Here is a 20256-nt window from a genome sequence, read left to right as displayed (position 1 = left end):
CTTAAACTAGCCTTTTTTAATTATATGGTTTCATCTATGGTAAGACTGTGACCTGAGCAACTAGCCATCATTTATTCCACACATGTGAATGTATTCTTCTGGCTGATTAACTTGAGTCATTGATTCCATTAATCAGCTATCACATTGCCACCTTAATGCCTGTCACTAAATATATCTTCATCTACATCCATGTTCCCAAGTACAATATATCATTCCTGTATCTTATTTTCAGTAGACAAAATCATTTTACTTACAATAATGAATAAGAAAGTCACTTCATACTTTGTCAATACATACATTCCTTGTGGGGATTTGAACTCGATTCAAAATGGCTTCTATGGACAAACCCCTATCTAAACTCTTTCCCATATAAAAAGTATATAAGTTGATAAATCCTTGAAAGTTTTGCCATATTTCTATTGAAGATAGATTTCGATGCTGATTCATCATCAACACTATAGAATTTGGGCCCATTTTTCTATTTCCAAATATCAAATGAATGACAGAGCTGTTTGAAATTTTAACCTTGCATTTATGGGGGAGTAGTATCGCATGAAGATCCACCCGTGCCAATGCTCAGGGGTAAATACGTTATTCTAGGAGAAGAACTGCCCGGAGGCCGAAGCAAACTAAGGACACAGTTAACATTGCGTAATTCACCTCGCAACCACTGGAGTCAATCAGATTGTCAACGATAAACAGTTATCATATTCGTCTGAATTAGATGGTTTTCAAGTTGTGGGCGTGAAACCAAAGATGATTCTCCAGGCGCAAATAAAACAACAGTTTAAACAATTCAGTGAATTGAGGAGATGGAAAAACTGAAGCCATTACTCATCAAAACTATTGAGCTTAGTGAGAGTTTTATAGAGTCTTCACGGACAAATGTCATAGGGAGGAGGGGGTGTCATTTGTCTAATCAAACAGAAAAGTTTCATCTACTAGTTTTACAGGAAAGCTGTCAAAAATTCGTCTTTTAGGGAAATACCGCCTTAGTTACCGTAAATGAAACGTCGACACTTTTTGGATAAGCGTCGAATTCGTTATTAACTCAGCAGCGACGTTCAGCTGAAAATCACCGTTTTATGAAACCAATGCAAATATTGTCATCATCGACGTCGCTTGGCGTTCATTATTTTATGACATTGTCTCGGCGGGGGGGTCATTCATTGTTGGCTGAGTGATCGACGGAAAAATCACGCAATGAATCGAGTGAAACACTTCACATAGGTTTTTATTCGTCGCTGCCGCCGCTGCAGTAGCGATCGACTAATGAATATATTCTACTGTGTGTATGATGATGTGTAAAGCCAGGTTTCGTGCGATTGCATGTCGTGATTGAATATTCAGACGCGACAATGTTCGCGGCGGCGTAGAGGAAAAAAATGCCAGTCGATTTATTGTTTAAATCCAGTATCGCCGCGTTTTAACCGAACGAAACAATTATGAAATCAATCGTCAAATGATTCAACATCGGATCGAACCGATGAGTCAATCTTAACACGGTTTTTAAATGATTTACGCGTTCATTTTTTTCTCTCATTTATTTCTCTACTTATCTGAGGTGAAATTCTGACGACGAGTCGTTCAACGGCTTTACATTAATCTTGAATATAACCCCCGGAGGAACGGATGTTTATGAGAGGAAATAATTCTTTATCTGTCGAAGAGTTGCTGACACACATCAAAGACTTACTTAATGCATTATCCAAGTACTTCGTTCTATGGACAGTTCATTACTGCGGAAATACTGTTCATTTCTTGACATACGAAGTTACTTCATGGTGAAAGTTCATGGTTACGTTTTCCATTGTTGGACCTTCGGAAACTTCAGTATTTACATCTTCGGTTTCGGAATCTTAAGTTTCTTTTTTCATGTTCGGTCGTCTGAACGTGTTTAGACACACTATAGCGAAGATACTTTTTTCAATTTTGTCGTTATTGTATCATAATTGAATAAATTGTCGACACATCTGGTGTCGAAACTCTGCTACAGCCAGCGAAATATGAATTATCATTTTAATAATTTCTACAGTATACGCCAATGCTTTACTCAATGGTCACACATGTTTTGTTAATAATCTTCCTAACAATGTTTTGCATACAGGGACTATTATTGTGGGCAGTCTCCAAGGGCCTGATGTCACTTCGTTTTAATCCATCTCGCCTTTGAATTATCTTACGTTTATCACTCTCATTTGAAATCCATTCAAACGTGAGCAAATCTAATGATAATTGCCTACGAGAAATGAATGAAAATTAAGCAAACACGAGCCCCCTCCTTTTATGTCGGACAAGTGACCAAAAATAAATAATCGTTTTCATAACTACAATTGGTTAAACCAATCTGTGACCACTAGCATCTCATTGTTACCCAGAGACTCTGAAGTCTTGTGTCTCTTCAAGTAACCATGGTCGGAGCTAGGAAGCGTGGATTACTGACATAACTGATTATGCGCGCTTCTGTGAATGGATTGTCCGAGTTATTTCACGGATGCGCCATAAGTTGCTCGGCTTCGCCCTTTACATCATTAACCCGGGTCCCAGTTGAAAGCTTTTATAGGATACGGGGAATGTTTAACGATCTCTCATGAAATATAATCTAATTCTGAATATATGTATTTTAAATTGTAACGAAGAAACCAGCCGAGATGTAGGGATATAAACTTTGTCATTGATAAATGAAGCCTAATATGAAATCAGCAGTCATTTCCTATATGATATATCTGGTACAGCGCTCCGTACATGCTCAACCCATTTAACCAATTGACTTCTGAAATAAATTCATGTCAAAGAATTCCAGAGACGGAAAGATTCCGATGCAGGCGTATTTCTGCACTACTGTGTTTAATATAGCGGAAAATGAAATCCATCAAAATTCGACAGCTGCTTGAGTCACCCTGTCCGACAATCCAACTGATTGGCTGCTATCACGGAAATGTCCAGGAAATTAATTTTTGTTTCGAATATCCGCATGAAATGTACAGCGTCGCTATACACAGGTATTCCAGGTATGTATACTAAGTATACTACTAGAAACGCGATATTCAATTGGGGGACCTACAGCCAGGTTCGGTTTTAAGAAGGAAATAATCATTCCAGCATTTTCTGAAGCGACTTTTTCCTTCGATTTCTACGCAGACATCGCTTTTTTTCTGCTTTTATTGATTAAGTAATTAGCAAACATAATCAAAACCGCTTTAGTTTGTAAGCAAATATTATCATAAGACGCCCTTCGCAACAAATCGGAAAAACCTGTCAGATTTGTCATCATTTATCACAAGACTACACAATCGCGGCAAATACCGCTTCGATTGTGACATTTCGAAGTTTGTGCGGAGTTTATTTCAATCGAGAAAGTTCTGAAATAAAGTTCCGTTTTCGATTTTCAGTAATCGATAAACAGTTCGGCGAGTCAATAAAAAAAGTCAATGAAACTGGAAGCGTCGAAGTTGTCGCAGCCCACTTACAGGTAACCTCTCGCTCACGCGGCGTTAGCGTTCGTCGCGCAAATCATGTTTCTGGAAATCCGTTCACAAAATCTCTTCCCATTCATTCGCACGGAATCGCATGAAATTTATTAGATAAATCAACTGATGTACGAGACGCGGGTGAGACTCGCGCGCTGCGGTTATTGCTGCAACATCCTCGCCATTATTCCCTGAATAATGTTTAATTCTCTTATCCAATCAAGTTTGGTGTTACACCAATATAAACTCGGCCGTCGATGAATGAGGTAAAACGTAGCTTTTATTTATGGATATTGACAAGTTAGTCATCATCGTCATCATCATCATCATCGTCGTCAATGTAGAGAGGAATCATATCTAGTTGGCATTTAGCACTTACATCCCCTGCCGAGCTACTCTAAATAGTTATAAAGCGCTTGAACTCTTGAAAGTTATTCAGAAATACGAGAATCGAGAAACGTGAGCCTCGCGCGGCGGAGGTGGTTGAATGGATGGACTTTTTTTCATGATACGAAATAAGATCCGTCAAGAAAAGATCGGTTCGTAATAACACAAATTCCGTCGAGAAAAGATCATTCGTAATAACGCGAATTCGCGCATGAAACGTTTGAAAACGCAGCGCTGCGCGGCGTGTAGGGCGTGAGAGAAGCACGACGAACGGCGAACGACGACTTATTTATAAATCGATCGATCAATCAATACTCGATAGTCATGCAAAAATCTGCACCATATTCACACCTCATCAATATAAACCCTTCGCAACTTGTCCTGCGCGCGTAGCTTTTGAAGTTGTCGCAGGAAATTATTGAAATTCGCTATTTTGCCCATTAATTGCTAATCCGCGCACGGGGCAAACTGTGCAACGACAAAGCGCGAAAAAGCAATAATTCAACGGAAGGTTTGTACTTTATTAATAATGAGTTATGCCCAGCGTGTGAGAAATATTGCTCTTGTATGAGCAAAACTTTTATTGATAAAACACGGTACCATACGCAGGTAAAGATTAGTAATAGTTACAGTAACACTACTCCTTCTATATCGAGTGACGACTATACGTTTTCATACATGTTTTTCTGAAAGACCAAAACCGTCATTTCTTTGAGACGCTATTGAAACCTTTTTGCGTCATAAGTGAGAATCAGAAGTCAATGATCAATATATAGTTTTCAACGAGCTTCGCGAAGAGTGCTTCAGTAAAATGAGTGCTTCAAAATCAAACAGCCCGCATATATACTACATCTATGGTAATAACCAGATGAAAATTCCAATTCTATCATCAAGAACTCTACTTCTAAGTTAATACAAGGAACGAGCAAATAATCCAATCTTAAAGCCAGGGGGTCAGTTGCACAGTTTGTGAAGTACAAAAGTGGTCTTAAGTCTTATTTGTTAGATTAGCTATATAGGAACCAATATGGTCTAAGACTGGTTTAAAATCTAAGAGACATGACAGTGCATGTGTTTATTTTCAATCGTTAGCTCAAATCAAAATTTAAAAATGTTTCTGCGGAACTGGCTCCAAGATCTGTTGAATATGGATCTTAAGATTACAACAAAGACCATCGGATAATCCAATCTTGAAGCTGGTTCTACAAACTCAAAATTTGTTCATTTTCATCGTTAGCTCAAATCAAAATCTTAAAATGCTTCCCGTGTAACTGGCTCCAAGATCTATTTATTCAATATGGAAATATGATTAGCTCGCAGAAGCTGAAATACAAAAACGAAAATTACCTGGTTATACTTCTTTGGATTGATCCATGCGAGCACGTTCTGATCGAGATAAGCTTGAGTTTGGCCGGCAATAGGAGAGGTGGTCGAACCGGTCGTCGTGTATCCTCCTCCTCCTCCTTTACCTTGCCTCGTCGTCAACCTATAAAAATAAAACGAAAGAAAAACGACATGAAAATATGAACTAAACGTACGTGAACCGTTATTCCGTAAAGAATTGATCCTTCCACCTATTTAGCATTTGTGAGATTTCGGCCGATTCGAGCGTGTAATGCGATACGTGTTGTTTCAAACAATTGCTTCTTCATAAAAAAAATGCTCATTCGCATCAACGCAATACACTTCACTTCACTTATACCCGATCATATATACGGCTTCATCGCTGTCAGAGATTAATTTCAGCGCTGCCTCCGGTCATATTCCCCCCCCCCCCCCCCCGAAAAAAATCCCATTTAAACGAAGATCAAGCCGAACGAGTGATCTCGATATTTTCACATTTACGACATAGGAAAAAAAGATGTTACGAAATTTGATGACCCTACAAACCATTCTAGAAATATATTCGAATCCATTGTTCGCGGCAAAACTGAGTCACTGACTGACTTTTTTCCACATTACGAAACAAAAAAAAATAGCTATTCCGAGATCGTATCGTGAAAATTCTATTCAAATAACTGAAATATCCGAGTTTACGGGTGGCCGTAAACGAAATATCGCTCCTCGACAACAGACAGGGTTTGGTTTTATCAGGTTTTTTTTCCAGATTTTTACAGCGGTCGGTCTGTCGGCATTTCCAGTACACATAAACCAAGCGACTCGAGTCTCACTAACAACTAGTACGGGATAATTAAACGAATGTCTACTGTTCAACGTACTTCAGATAAAATCACTTGATTGAATTATTTGTTTCGAGATTTAACCGAACATTGTTTAATTGTCGTCGGAATGTTAGTGAAGTTCAACTATCGATATCGTTTTCTAGATCTGCCCTTTTCGAGATATGCCCAATTCAAAACAATATGTAACAATCCGGATAAGGTTGAACTTCTAAATTGCAAAAGAAACTTTTACCTGATTAATAGAAAACGTTTGATGTTGGAAAGAAATTTATATTCTGGATATTTTTGGTAAATTATAAAAAGCCTATGATCTTTTTTTTTGATGTAGGCAGTGCATAGAGTCAATGCATGAAGACGCGTAAACCAACTCGCGAGCATTGATCCCTGAAAACAGTGGCTAGTCCGATCCGAATCCCCCTTGCTGCTGTGATGTTAGATAAGTCATGTTTTTTATAACATCTTCACGGCAGGGGAAATGTTTCGAAAGGAACGAGTCAATATGACTTACAGCGCGTTGCAAAAACAATGCTAGGGTGGTCCCTCAGCACTCTAACCACCACTACTGAGTCTAACGTTATTCATATTTCGACGTATCAACTATCACGGTTTCCTTTTTCAGTTAAAGAGTAACATTTCTCTTAAGCATATATTGATTGTATTTTTTATACAGAGTTATATATCAATAGTTATTAAATCTATAATATATCGGTTACATCTGGCGTATTGACCTAAAATCGATGACAATTACAACCATGCGAATTGAAGTGACCAACTTCATTTTTGCAGCTGCCCGTCAATCTTCATGTCGAGAACTGTTATTGGCAACATGTAACTACATAGTTTGCCGATTATGTTTCAATCGATAGGGAATGAATAAAAAAGTAACCTAACAACACAGCAGTACAACTGGCTACTGATTACTTCATATAGATGAAACCTGATACCAATCTGTATCATTTACTCTACCAAACACCACACTGATTGTCACTCGGTATTTTATTCGGGATTAGTTGTACAGCTGTATAACAGTTTACTATCGTCCGGTAATGTCTGTCTGATTGTGTCAATGACCGTTAAGCGACAACTAATCCATCCACTAAGCTGGACAATTCCCGGGGCTCTCTAACAGGTCCCCGGTTATGTTAGGTATCAATTTATATCTCGGCGCTAACGAGTATTACGAGTATTACTGGCGCGGAGCAGTTATAACGAATCAGCAACAGTGGGACAGCGCGTGTAATATCACCTGAAGGCTTGTTTGAACAGCGAGCCTAAAACATCATCTCTGCTTACGTGTTGATCGGCGTTTTTGCCCGTGTTTGCGTACGACGATAACGGAGATGGACAGCGACAAAGAGGGGTGAATGAGAGGAGAGAGAGCGAGAGGGGTGAGAGAGAGAGTGAGAGGGGTGAGTGAGAGGAGAGAGAGCGATGAGAAATCCTTCAATACTCGGCGTACAAGACAAGAATAAATTCAATCAGCAACCACTTGAAGAAATGTTCAGGAATGCGGAGACCATGTGACATAAACTAGTTATGGAGGAGGATCGTCTGAGCATGTCACGTACACAACAGTATCAGTTTCACTACATATGGTGAAACAAATCACCAATATACAAGATCTTTATGAAGGTGAGGACCACATGTTGTCAGCGACAGAACATCTGTAACAACCACTGATGCACTAACAATCTATACATCTATACAATATGTCATTAAAACAATTTTCGAAATAACATACCACAACATACTAAATCAGTTATACTAGGATTTCCATATCGAATCATGTTCGGCAAAAAACCTGAAGATCAAGGCATTCTTGAAACGTTCTGCTTACGGTCTCTACTGATCGATATCGTCATAATCTTCGCGATGTTTTTATATCATGAAAGAAAATATGGCGATACGACAGATCATATAAAACAATAGGATAAGATCAAAAGTTATCTAATGTATACAAACACAGTCGCGGTATTTCATGATATATCAAATAAACAAAACATACACGTATTGAATATAATATAGATTTCTGCCTTTGCACCGAAGGCACATTTATTTTTAACCTGCCTCATAATCTTATTACGAAACAGTTTTTTGAAAAAGATGCACCCATCCTTCCGGCAGCTGACGTAAGTTTATATTATGAATTGATGTAAGTACATTGCACTTTCGTCGGGAATTTAAAAGGTGTCCAATTGCCGAAACCCCAAAAGGGAAAATAGCGACTAATAAAAGATGATAAATGACAAAGGGACAAAAAACTGCCGTATCAACCATTCTCTTATATACCACTACATAATACACACTTCTAAACATTGACAATCAGTAAATGGATTCATCATTTTCTATATGCCGCATTTTTATTTGTCTTTAATGAAGATAATGTAGCTCCCTAACAGGAACAATAAGTAAACCTGAATATCCATCAAATTGATATATCACACTGACATAGGGAATAGCTGACTCCCAATGGACTATTAAAATGATTACTATATACCACTAGATACCTGCTCTATACGATATCGAAAACCAAAACTATTTCATAAATTTCAATTTATCTGCTGTATGTTCAATGATAAATTATTCAAAACAAAATGTTCAATTTTCATCTTGTCATGTGGCGGTCATACGATGACAATATCTGAATATTCCACACACGAACTTCACAGCAAATTTACTATTCAACAGCGACTAGTGTTAGTTTAAATCAATTAACACCGGGGTTCATAAATCAATAAACGATCGAGTTGAAAAATTAACTGTTCTAAAGTAATTTTTTTAAAGTAAAACGTAATAATACCTGATTTAGTAAGAGATTATTCCTGCTGCTTCAAGAGATCGAACTAATGTCAGTGTTGGATTTACAAAAATCCCGCAATATCACATCACAGCGAGTGATAGTAAACGCTGTATCCATGAATGAAACGTGTTGGGTGACATTACAACGCGACATAGGCTACAGTGCTGACATCTTCATCAATTTCAATGAACTATTCAACTGCACTCATTTTTGAAATGCCGATCTCGCAATATACATTTCAACAGTCGGAATGCTACCCACTGCCCGCCTTATGATACTTTTCCTAATTCAATACCTACGGTGAAAATTTGTTGGCATGAACTTTGATTGGCGAATTTTGATTACGCGATTAAAAAGGGAAATTGGTCAAATAGCATTTATTCTGAAAAGAGTCATGCTTAGCGAAGCAACCGTCGAAGTGGTAAATGCCATTGTATCAGCTGCACGGAGATTCTGTCTACGAGAATCGATCTGACAGGGACACACCCACTATCAGCTCTCGAATTCTGAAAAACCATCCGAACAAAACAGATATAACTGTAATCGATACGCGAGCCATAACAATATATCGCATAGATTTATACGACATCAACCTCCGGGATACGTGTACATGCTTGTCTATATATTTTTAAATGACTCAAACAGAAATATCGGATATTACGCACAAAGACATTATTTGTCTTTCTTTGTTCAGCAGCAACGTAATACAGCATCAAATCAATCTATGTTCATCGTAGTTCATTTCAAAATCTAAAAGCAAACCGTTTATCAAAAGGTAAAAAATGTTGTTTGTAGAAACAACCTATTTATATAAACGGTAAATAGAACAGCTCGTTTTTTCTTTTATTCATTTCATGTTTCTGTACACATTTCCCATCATGTTTGAGTTCATCGACATTACGTGAAACGGAATTAATCAATGATGAGTCTACCGACGACTGTTTTGGCCACATTGACTTCGAGAGCAATACAGCAAGATTGACGAGATTTGTGAAGTACTTGCGCGAAAAGTCTTGATTAGAATCGTAGCTTGAAAAGGCCGGTAGGGATGCGGCATGTCGATGAGGCAAAATAGTGTACTCAACGTTCATCGAGTGACAGAAGCATCTATTTTGTATTCACGCACAGGCAAATGCCTCAACGACCTGCACTGATAGAGGTTCAGCTTCAAACTCGATGACTTCAATACAATGAAAACTATGTTTTCAATCCAAATGTTTCATCCATAAAGACGAGAAACGTTTTATGTTTAATGTCATGAAACCATAAAGCTTGAAATTCAATGACCTCAGGTTTATAATGAAAACTATGTATAATTCCAATTTAGACGAGAAATGTTTGAAGTTTTACATCATGACTTCCCTTACAATACTATTTAAATACCTACATGAAACCTTTGTCTTCAGTATGTCACTATAATTCAAATATCTCATTAATCGTAAAGATTTCGAACATTTCTGGGCATAAGAAGAGACGGCACATCAGTAACAAGACCGATGGAAGGTTTGATACAGGTCCTTATAGAGATGGGAATTAGTCAAGTGAAATTGATGGTATCACATTGCAGTAATATGACTGGATGATAATCGATATGGCAGCAAATGATGCAACAAGTATTAGTTATAAGACCGCGTATAAGCGTCTTGGGCCAAATTGAGTTATTATGTAATTATGACAGAAGCTACCAGGTAATATGGCCGTGTACGGACATGTAAACTCTCATGGTCAATATAGCCGGGTCTTTGATTAAATTGCCTCGACACCGGTGGAGGCTGAAAATCATGATACAGTGCTCCTGCAACAGGTAACAGCCGCGAGAGCCACTGATACGACGATATTCCCAGTGAGTACGAGAAAAACTCTTCATAACGGCGCAGAAAACTGCTACGAGGGCAATTGATACATAAAACTGAAGATGAAAGAAATGCTGTCCAAATTTAGATACTTTGATGTGCGAATAAAGCCGGGAAATTTTTAATGAAGCAAATATAATTTCACTTACTACATATAACATGACGGGTTATGAAGGCTAGTATTTAAACAATCTAATTATACCACTTTGATGTCGGGCCTTCATAAGCGGTGAGGTCTATAAACGTTTGCCATTGATATATTTACCAATAAAATAATAATACCAATAATAAAAATGTTGGTAAAATATTTTTGAATTCGAAGCAATGTGATGATGTCTGATGTTTCATCCAGACAACATTTAGATGAATCAGACCAATGGAGCAAATATTGAAATCAATCTTTAAATATAGCGAAGAAGTAAAGCATTGTTGTTATCGATTCTGTATTTTAGGATTCCACGCAAAAATTATGTCAATTCTGAAATCATCTGAATTTTTTTTATCAACTTATCTATATCTATATAATATAGAGCGGAGGAGGAAAGGAATAATTTCTGAGCGCTAGTCGCTGCAGGGAACTGCGAGATGCCAAAATAGATTCCTAAGCTGTTTTTATTGTTTCGAGCAGTAACAGCAACCACCTGATGACGTGAGGCGCTGTTCATAATATGGCTGATAAATCAATTGTGACACGACTTTCATAAGATGCCACTTCATTTAAGAAGGGAATAATCAAAGCACGATTTTAAATTCATCATCGTCCAATCTAAGGCACTAATAACAATGACAAGGTTGTATGAAGGCAGCTAATATCAATAATAATTGGATATTTATGAGCTTGCAATGGATTGTATTGATGTAGCAGCAATTTTTTCTGCTACACTAAACAACTGGGCCAGGCGCAGGGAAACCCAGATAGAGCTTACCATGGTTAGCAAAGTGTGGTTAGGCGTAAATGGACGCAGGAAAACGCTGTTAGCTGACGCCAGATAAACCACTAACCACGGTTGGGCTAACAGGGTTTTCCAGTGCCCGCCACTGGTCGAAAATGCACAGATTCTTGTATGAATACGAGAAAGAATAGTTCGCTAGATACAGATGTCAACTGTCGACGTAACCTTTTCTCTTCATCTCTACATCCATCAACGAGAATCTTTCATCTCAATACTCACGTGGGAATACCACGAATCATCAGTATGCATTATTTTATCTGTTGCTCTAAAGCTATGGTAATTGAAGGGACAAATTTCTTATGCACACACAGTGGTTCCCTGTCTGGATGGATGACGCACCGAACCTGCAACAGGCTTCTAACGCGGTGCCAGCAACAGTTGGCGACCGAGAGACGTGACTAAAATCCCATGAATACTAAACTTATCAGAACTACGCAGTGAAAAACAAAACATTCACTTTCCACATCAAATGGGTATTCTATAATCTTCACAAAGTTCTCGCATACTAGCTTCAATAACTTCAATAAGCACTTACCAAATTTAACAAAATCTTATTAATGAAACGTTTATATTCAATCTATATGATTATATAAGTGGTCAGTAGATCGTCGCTTTTAGGCAGTAAAGCTGCCGTACTAGGATTCTGCTCCTATGTGACCGTAAGTGAAAATACGAACTCATTTCGAAGTCATCTCACAATTGCTTTGATTTGATTTTCCCCCATTCTATATGCGCCTAATCAAAAGCATTGCCTCGACTTTGGCAATACTATCTGCCAGGCGATCATTGAATTACCATCCGAGTAAACCATCGTTGAATCCACAATTCTCTCTTCCCGCCCGCTCTCTATCATAGAAACTGCAGTTAAACTGTTGAACATTGTCGCAGTAATAGTGACAAATCCCGAATATCTACTGAAATTGAAATAGTTTTTTCCAGGACTATTCCCCGGTGAACGCATTGAATGTAGGATCAACTTCTATAAATGCAACGACTAGAAGCTCTTTACATTATCAAAAAAATAGAACATGGAAATTTAAAAAAAGGCTTTTAACCACTAATGTTCCATAAAGGGATTGATTACGACGAGACTTAAGTTGTGAACTATGCAGGTATAACATTTTATTCATCACAGTCTTTCCCGGGGTCATGGAACTGAAAAACATCAATAGTAATCGAAGCGGTAAACAACATTCGCAGCAAGAAATTACGGTTAATCAAAATATATTTGAAGTAGATTTAGATTTCATAAGAATCGATAGCATTTCCTACAATTAAACCGTTTCCTTTTCAGTAAGGTGAAACTTGACTTTTCAGATCATCCGGTCTCTTCTTAACTCTGAGATAGTGCTGCATTACTCCCTCTCCCTCTCTCCCTCTCTCCCTCTCTCCCTCTCTCCCTCTCTCCCTCTCTCTCTCTCCCTCTCTGTCTCTCTCTTACGTGTCGATCGATTTCTTTGGCATTAATTTTCAGTTCAATATCAATTTCGTTTTTCGAGAATTCGAATTCGAAAAGCGAAGTGTTTTACGCGAGAAATTCTGTCAGATAATATCGGTGTTCATAAAAATAACATTTGCGCCGATGATCGAATTAGATTACGTTCGCATTAATCTCGGAATTCAGCATTATTTCACCCGATTCAACAGTAATAACTGCGCGATACCCGTTTATGGCCTTGAGGAATAACATTCGCTATATCAACTGAATATCAGATGCAGATGCATCAATCTTTCTAATGGCAACGCGAAAATGATATAACGATTTAAAGTCTATTTCTATTCTAGATGAACTCGAATAGTCCACGGTTAGTTTATCATGCAGAGATTTAGAAATGGTACGCGCACATTTTTCAGTAAGTGAAAATCATGTTACAGATCTCTGTAAAAACCGGTTGCGGAATGCGCGACGCGGTAACGCCGAGTCCCTCGTGTGTTTGCGGATTATATCGTGAATAGCTATTCTCGGCCCTGCGCGATCGCGAAACTGAAAAGTGACATCTTCGTAGAAGCTTGTTGATTCTCATCTCATCAGAAGTCAGAAGTGAGAAATCCCCGGAGGCTGACAACGTTCTGGTAAAAAATACAATCGGGCATTGATTGTCGGCGACCCTTGCTTCAACAGCCGCCGCACCGGAGATACGGTGATATTAATTTAACCACGAGCCCCGGATAGGTACTGCTCTACGTGACAATTTTACGTTGATACGGGCAAGAAAATTAATCTATTTTCCCCCATTCACCGATCAATATCGTTGATCTCATCCCCGCGCGCGCCCGCGTCCACGGCAAAATAGTTGTACGCCGATAGCGGGACAAGAAGTCATCGGCAAACATAGTTATGGATCCTTTGGCCGAAATAATTCGATGAATTTTCGAGAAGAATTTCCCGATGGCACGCGAAGGGGACATCGGTTCTCGTACGCAGCAGCGCGGTGCAAACGTCTTAACGAAATTACGGGCAGCAAAACAAGACAAACAGAAGCCCTAGTATAGCACGGTATACTAGCTAAAAATCACGAATGCTCATAGACACACCCTAACTCTTGTATGTACATTATTCAATGTGGCTTTTATTTCGCCGTCGGCGGAAAATGCTCACATCAACACGTTACTGCTGATTTATCATGCAACAACGTATTTCATTCAAAGCGTTCTAGTCGCAGCAAGACTAAAGGCATTTCAAACTTTCATAGAGAAATAGAAGCTTTCGTCGCTACGATATATTTGTTTCATCAGCATTGATATCGAGTGTACAAAACGCGGCATAGGGCAGCTTCATCGTCGGGAATTTTTTAGCCCCCATTTCTCAATTAGCTATGTAGATAAATTCAGTTAGCGATGTATCGAGTTCTTCTGATAAAGTCACTAGAGATTGCTCATCGTCTACTGCTGTATCGGGTCAATCAACAAGTGACAAATCGAGACTCGGATTAGGGCTTTAAATCGGTGACATCAATAAACGTCTCGCGGCTGATCCCTCTTCGACTACACAACGGAAATCATAATGACTGATTACCACGAATACCCTCGCTAACCAGGGTTATACCCTAATCCGTAGACCTACCGGTTTACCTAATCTTTAAAGCTTTTCGATCATTCGACAAAAACTGGGAAAAAAATAGAAAGCTAACTTCCGCAAACAACAAACGATACGGTGAATCTGTTTTAATGACGCATTACAATTTTTACCGATTGCATTAGAACAAAATGTGATTCAGACTCAATGAATGATCATCAATCATTTTTTGCTCGGATCTCATTAATATTACATTATCAATTAATGAAATACAGTTGTTAACGGCGATGACGATTCTCTGTTACTAATCACCGCAGTCAGATCATAAATGCATTTTTGCAAACGTAAATTCAACATTAATTGTTTACATTTCACCTAGCTGCGATAGATTAACATTAGAATCAGTCGTGAAACATAAATATCAATCATTGATTTCTGCAGTGATAGATAGGCCATTTTCATTATCATTTGTTTCCCCCTGTATAACAAAGCTATTGATTGTGTGTGCGTAGCTGTTATGACTTTGAAGATTTCAATGTTTCAAATACAACATTCTCGATTGATCGCAGATTTTTGAAAAAAATCCTAGCACCCTGAGTGAAGTAATGAAATTCTATTTTTGAAATGGAATGTTTGGTGGTAATGCAGAGAGACAATGTATATAATCAGGGATTTGGTGATGGAAGTGCAGAAAACACTGTGTATTACGGGCGGATTTATCATTGTCAGTCGACTAAGCCTCGGTGTCTATCGTAAATGCAGAAGAAATCCTCCGATATTGATTACAGTTCAGTTTCAACACAAGCCAGATGCATAAAACAAACCTATATGGTCATCCATTTCATCCTTGGATTTGGATAGATTTCATCATACAGTCACTAGTCTTGAGTCACGCTATATTTCAGGGCCTGGTTTGTGATTCACTCGGTCTCATAGAGATAGATATCAAACCCTGATGACTGCTTTTATGACAGCGTATTGGAACATTGCAATGTTTCCTATAATGTGCGGGAATTCATTTTCCAGAATCCAGGCACTGAAAAGGCAGACTGATCTTTGTTTTAAAACATGGTTGCATCGGTATTTGAAAAATATTGATTAATATCTAGCTATTTGTTTTTCTTTACTGGATTCACTGGATTTTACTGAGTTCGAACCCCCCTTGCTTACCAATTGCCCTTTTGAAAATCCACTTCATACAGGGTTCTTATCTCCTTTACTGATCTTGATCTACATGTAATATGCACTAAATTTATACCCAATTTTCAAAATTTTTCTGGGGGAGGGCACCAAGACCGCCTGCAAGCACTTTATGCCTGCAGCGCTCGCTCGGATAACGGCCACAACTAAAAAGTGTCCTTTTCATATGAGGTGAACCCCCTTTCTTCCAGCCTGGATCCGCCCCCGAGTCTGTACATGCTTATTTATGAACTTTAGATGCCACATTATCATCTTAAAGATGCAACCTGTTGAACAAGTTTAAAAAAGATGGCAAATAATAATAATGACTGCAAGGGGTGTGCAGTTGATAACTTCATCATAGTTAATCAGTAGTTCGTGAAGAGTACGATGTAATTTACTCACCCTGTCGGGATGAGACCGATCATTTAACAATTAATCTTTCAGCCGCTATCGTGGCCGAACATCTCAATCTACAGCCATAAATAATGACCAATCAAATTATACGACACAATCTCGTATCTAATAGCAGTCTGTAGCGGACCTAGTTGACAACTTCTATACTCATTATTGCGTCATTAATGTTCAATTTCCACAAGCCGCCCGTTCGTTCGCACTACATTATCTAGAACATTCTAAAGCATCCGCACTAGCGAAAAGTCTGGAACCATTTTGACCAAAAAGACAAATGCGTTCTGAATTTTATAACAGACCATTTCTCTATGTGTGTGAATAGAAACTTGCGTCAAGCTGGAGCAGTCATAAACATGTGATTCAAAACTAATACATCAACGTACAGCGTCGGTCTGGTCAGTTCTAAATTGGTCCATTTCAGGTACGGCCCAAATTAGAACGAACGAACTACTGACAGTGTGAACACGACTACGGATCAAGTACAACGACAAGGCGGGAATCTCTTAACTGATATTACAACGCGATAGCATGAACTTAGAGACAAACTTACAAGAAACTTATATTCGAGACAGTCGTACGTATACGTATTCTCGGAATTTCGTCTTGGAAGAAAACAAATCAATGAATTAATTTAGCAGAAAATACCAGACAGAAACTCGAGACGAAATATATTCTTCAGATAGATGTATATAAAGAAAACTGAACTGATCTTCTTTCCATCCGTGCAATCGTGACACAAGGGATATTCAAAGATACCTCGCATCATATATATATATATATATATATATATATATATATATATATATATATATATATATATATATATATATATATATATATATATGTGTGTTAATTATAGATACGGCTCATTAAGGGACTCTGTATTCAGTTCTTTGATCTTACCGCCGTAGATTAACGGGCATGAATTTTCGATCAATTATTCTTCCTCCGGTGAGAAATGCGAACAAAATGTTTTACAGATTGATCGATGATAATACGTTCCATATCGGTGAAATCCACAACGTGATAATCTTTGATACGCGTATTGATAGAAAAAAGTTTTCTAAACTTTTTCCACGGGCTACAGTAGGCTTTATGTATCATGAATTCAACCCTTTCAGTGCGGTGTATAAATCCGTGTTGGATTTTCACACTGCACTGCGGTGTATTGATGAAATTAGTTTTTATCTCTAATGAAAGATGGCAGCACCTGTCAAACAGTTTAATATTAGTAACTAACAATGTACTACGCCTCAGTTAGACGCACTATAGCAATATGCCTGTTATCAGGTTGAATTTTTTCGAAAATTTTTTAATAATCTCCAGCACTCAGGGCATTAATTAGTCAGCGCTCAGGGTATTAATTAGTCAGCACTCAGGGTAATAATTAGTCAGCACTCAAAGGGTTTTAAAGAATAGAAGACATTCATCATTTTGAGTTAAATATTTCTATACTGAAAAACTGATACTTTATAACTGTGTTTGAAATCAGAGCTGAAATCTTTAAACTTTATTTGTGTAACAATAATGACAGTGTATTCGTAAAGAATCAGGTATCTATAACTAAAAAAAAACAAAAAACAAAGAATTCATCAATCGATCGATCGATTCGACGGTTTTTTTTTTGTCTCGCATGAGTTGCATAGGTTCGGCGGATAATCAGAACGTATTGATCAGATAATAACGATACAAAGGAAAGGAGAACCCGAGTCGTTAATTAAATGATGCCGGTATTAGTCTAACGCAGGGTGCTACTATTCAGTAATAAGCCTCTTACAGAACACTGAAGAATTACCTATCATATGTTTTATCAATATCTATCATATATACATATATGTATACATATAGTTCATGGTCAGTCTTTGCATAAATCTATGTTTAACCCTTCGACAGACGTGACGATTTTTCATCATCATTCGTCCATTATTTCGTGCAGCAACCAAGGTCACGGAAAAGTCAAGACTATGATCGGCTCAATGACTGGATTGTCTCTCTCATTGGAGCTTCTTCGTTAACAATGGCAGCGTTTACCTTTTCTATTTCTTGCTAGAAAGAGTTAGCTATACCCATTATCCGTGTGGCTAAATTTAGAAAATAATGTCCCCGCAAAAAAATGATCGAAACTACAAAAGAATGTTCTTTTTATCACTTAGGGCGACTGAAGATGGAACATATTGAAGCATGAAATTACAGAGATGCTGCATTTAACTGGTAAAAGCACCTGTTGAACGATGGAACGATCTCAGTGTTCCTTCAGTACCACAATCAAAACCATGGAGACATCTCAGCGGAAACGCCAGGTTACAACAGGAAATTGAGTCAGCTGAATTGGACATGCAGTCTGGACAGGCAAGAGTAAATAATGAAACAAAAGATTCGTCCTCTAAAGTCAATTAACTCTCGGGCAGTCAGACCAAGAACAGCGAACTGAACAGCTATTTTTATACGGTATCCTTAACTCTAGCGCAACAACGACAACGACACCTAGAATAAATTCCAATGTGAAATTGAAATATCGTTTCACGAACAGAAACTCTGATATTTTCAAAAGCAGTTGCGGTGGTTAACGAAACCTGGCGGTAATGGGAAATATTTTGTTCAGATTTTTTGTGCAGGAAAAGAGAACATCATAATAGGCTGCTTCAGTTTGATCAAAGGGCAAAGCTTGAAATCAATACGTGACTCTATTGATGTCTTTTGTTAAGATGATGACATCGATAAAATAAAAGAACATGAATCACGTAACGACCTTTGTTTCAGAAAAGTGTATTCATTAAATAGCTGTGTAGGTTTATTTATCAATGGCATTGTTCTAACAAAATTTTTTTTTCTCCCATACCTGAAGGAAGGTGGCTCGCAGCTAGTCATATCTAGACATGAAAGAAATTAGGAGGCAAGTGAATTCCGTTCCACCCATTAAATACTCAAAATTCATCTGAATCATGATTATGACCAGAAGTGGTTAAGCGAGAAAATTGAAACTGGCATTTTTAGCGTTTTCCTATCTGTTACATAAAAAACATATTTCAGAGGCATCCGAGTATTGGCTACTCATTTCTTGAAACACAAAAATAGAAAAGATCAAAGCAACGTAAATTAACCTAGCATCGACTTGAGTTGACGTAGCATGTATAATCGATGAGCCGGTGATGTTACAGACCTTACTCTCATAGACAGAAATCAATCCGACATTTTTACGCTACATTTTACTTCAACCGAGAACCACCCAGGTATATTACATTTCTACATTTTCACCGTGCACCGACGCCGACAATACTATGCAATTTGAGCAGTCTATGAAAGGAATATCTCTAGACTTTAGTAGTGATCGATATAATCAATTTCAGAATTTTCAAGAATGTGAAAAGTTGACTTCGAATGCATGATACCATTGACCCCTGATAATCTTACTATCACATCTTGTTCAGAAACAGTTCTCAAGACTAGAAGTGTTGACCAATCGGAAAATGTTAAATATCAGAATTTCAAGAATCTGAAGATTATTAACATATATTAAAAAGATACCAAGAAACAAAAATTGACAATAAGTCTATCTCACCTGTCTTGAAAAAAAAGTTGAATAATCCATGTGATTTGCGATGAGACTTTTTAAATGAGTGTATAGCACACAGCTGACTAAGTATATAATGTTAATGAATGCACGATAGTAGAAAGTTTGAAACTATGAAGTTGACAAGTTGCACTGAATTCTTGATGTAGTTCACACCGGGTCTCAGTTGAAATTGTCTGGATGATTCGCTGCGTAAATCCGTCAGTCGAAAGACTATTCTCAACTTCACGAATTTCGATAATCAAAATGACGCAGCAATCGAAAAACTGCGATTCATTGAATTGTCAGCTGTGATTTGGGACACACGTAACAGACACATGCACACAGAGATGCACACACGCGTCCGTCTGCGTAACACTGCGTTTTATATCAATAAGTTATTTTCACGTTTTATATACATATATCACTAATGCCTCCCTCTCTAACAGCC

At 37.9% G+C, this 20256-nt stretch overlaps 1 protein-coding gene across 1 annotated transcript in view; it reads right to left on the bottom strand.

Annotated features, from left to right (window-relative positions):
* The window catches only part of LOC141915043 (uncharacterized), a 122002-nt gene that overhangs the window by 50058 nt on the left and 51688 nt on the right, over positions 1-20256 (bottom strand). The window contains exon 4 of the mRNA XM_074806440.1: positions 5205-5343. Coding sequence (XP_074662541.1) covers positions 5205-5343 — 139 coding nt within the window. The remainder of the gene's footprint in view (positions 1-5204; positions 5344-20256) is intronic.

This window comes from Tubulanus polymorphus, chromosome 1 (assembly GCF_964204645.1).
Source record: "Tubulanus polymorphus chromosome 1, tnTubPoly1.2, whole genome shotgun sequence".
Classification (NCBI taxonomy): domain Eukaryota; kingdom Metazoa; phylum Nemertea; class Palaeonemertea; order Tubulaniformes; family Tubulanidae; genus Tubulanus; species Tubulanus polymorphus.
This window is presented reverse-complemented; position numbering and strand designations above follow the sequence as displayed.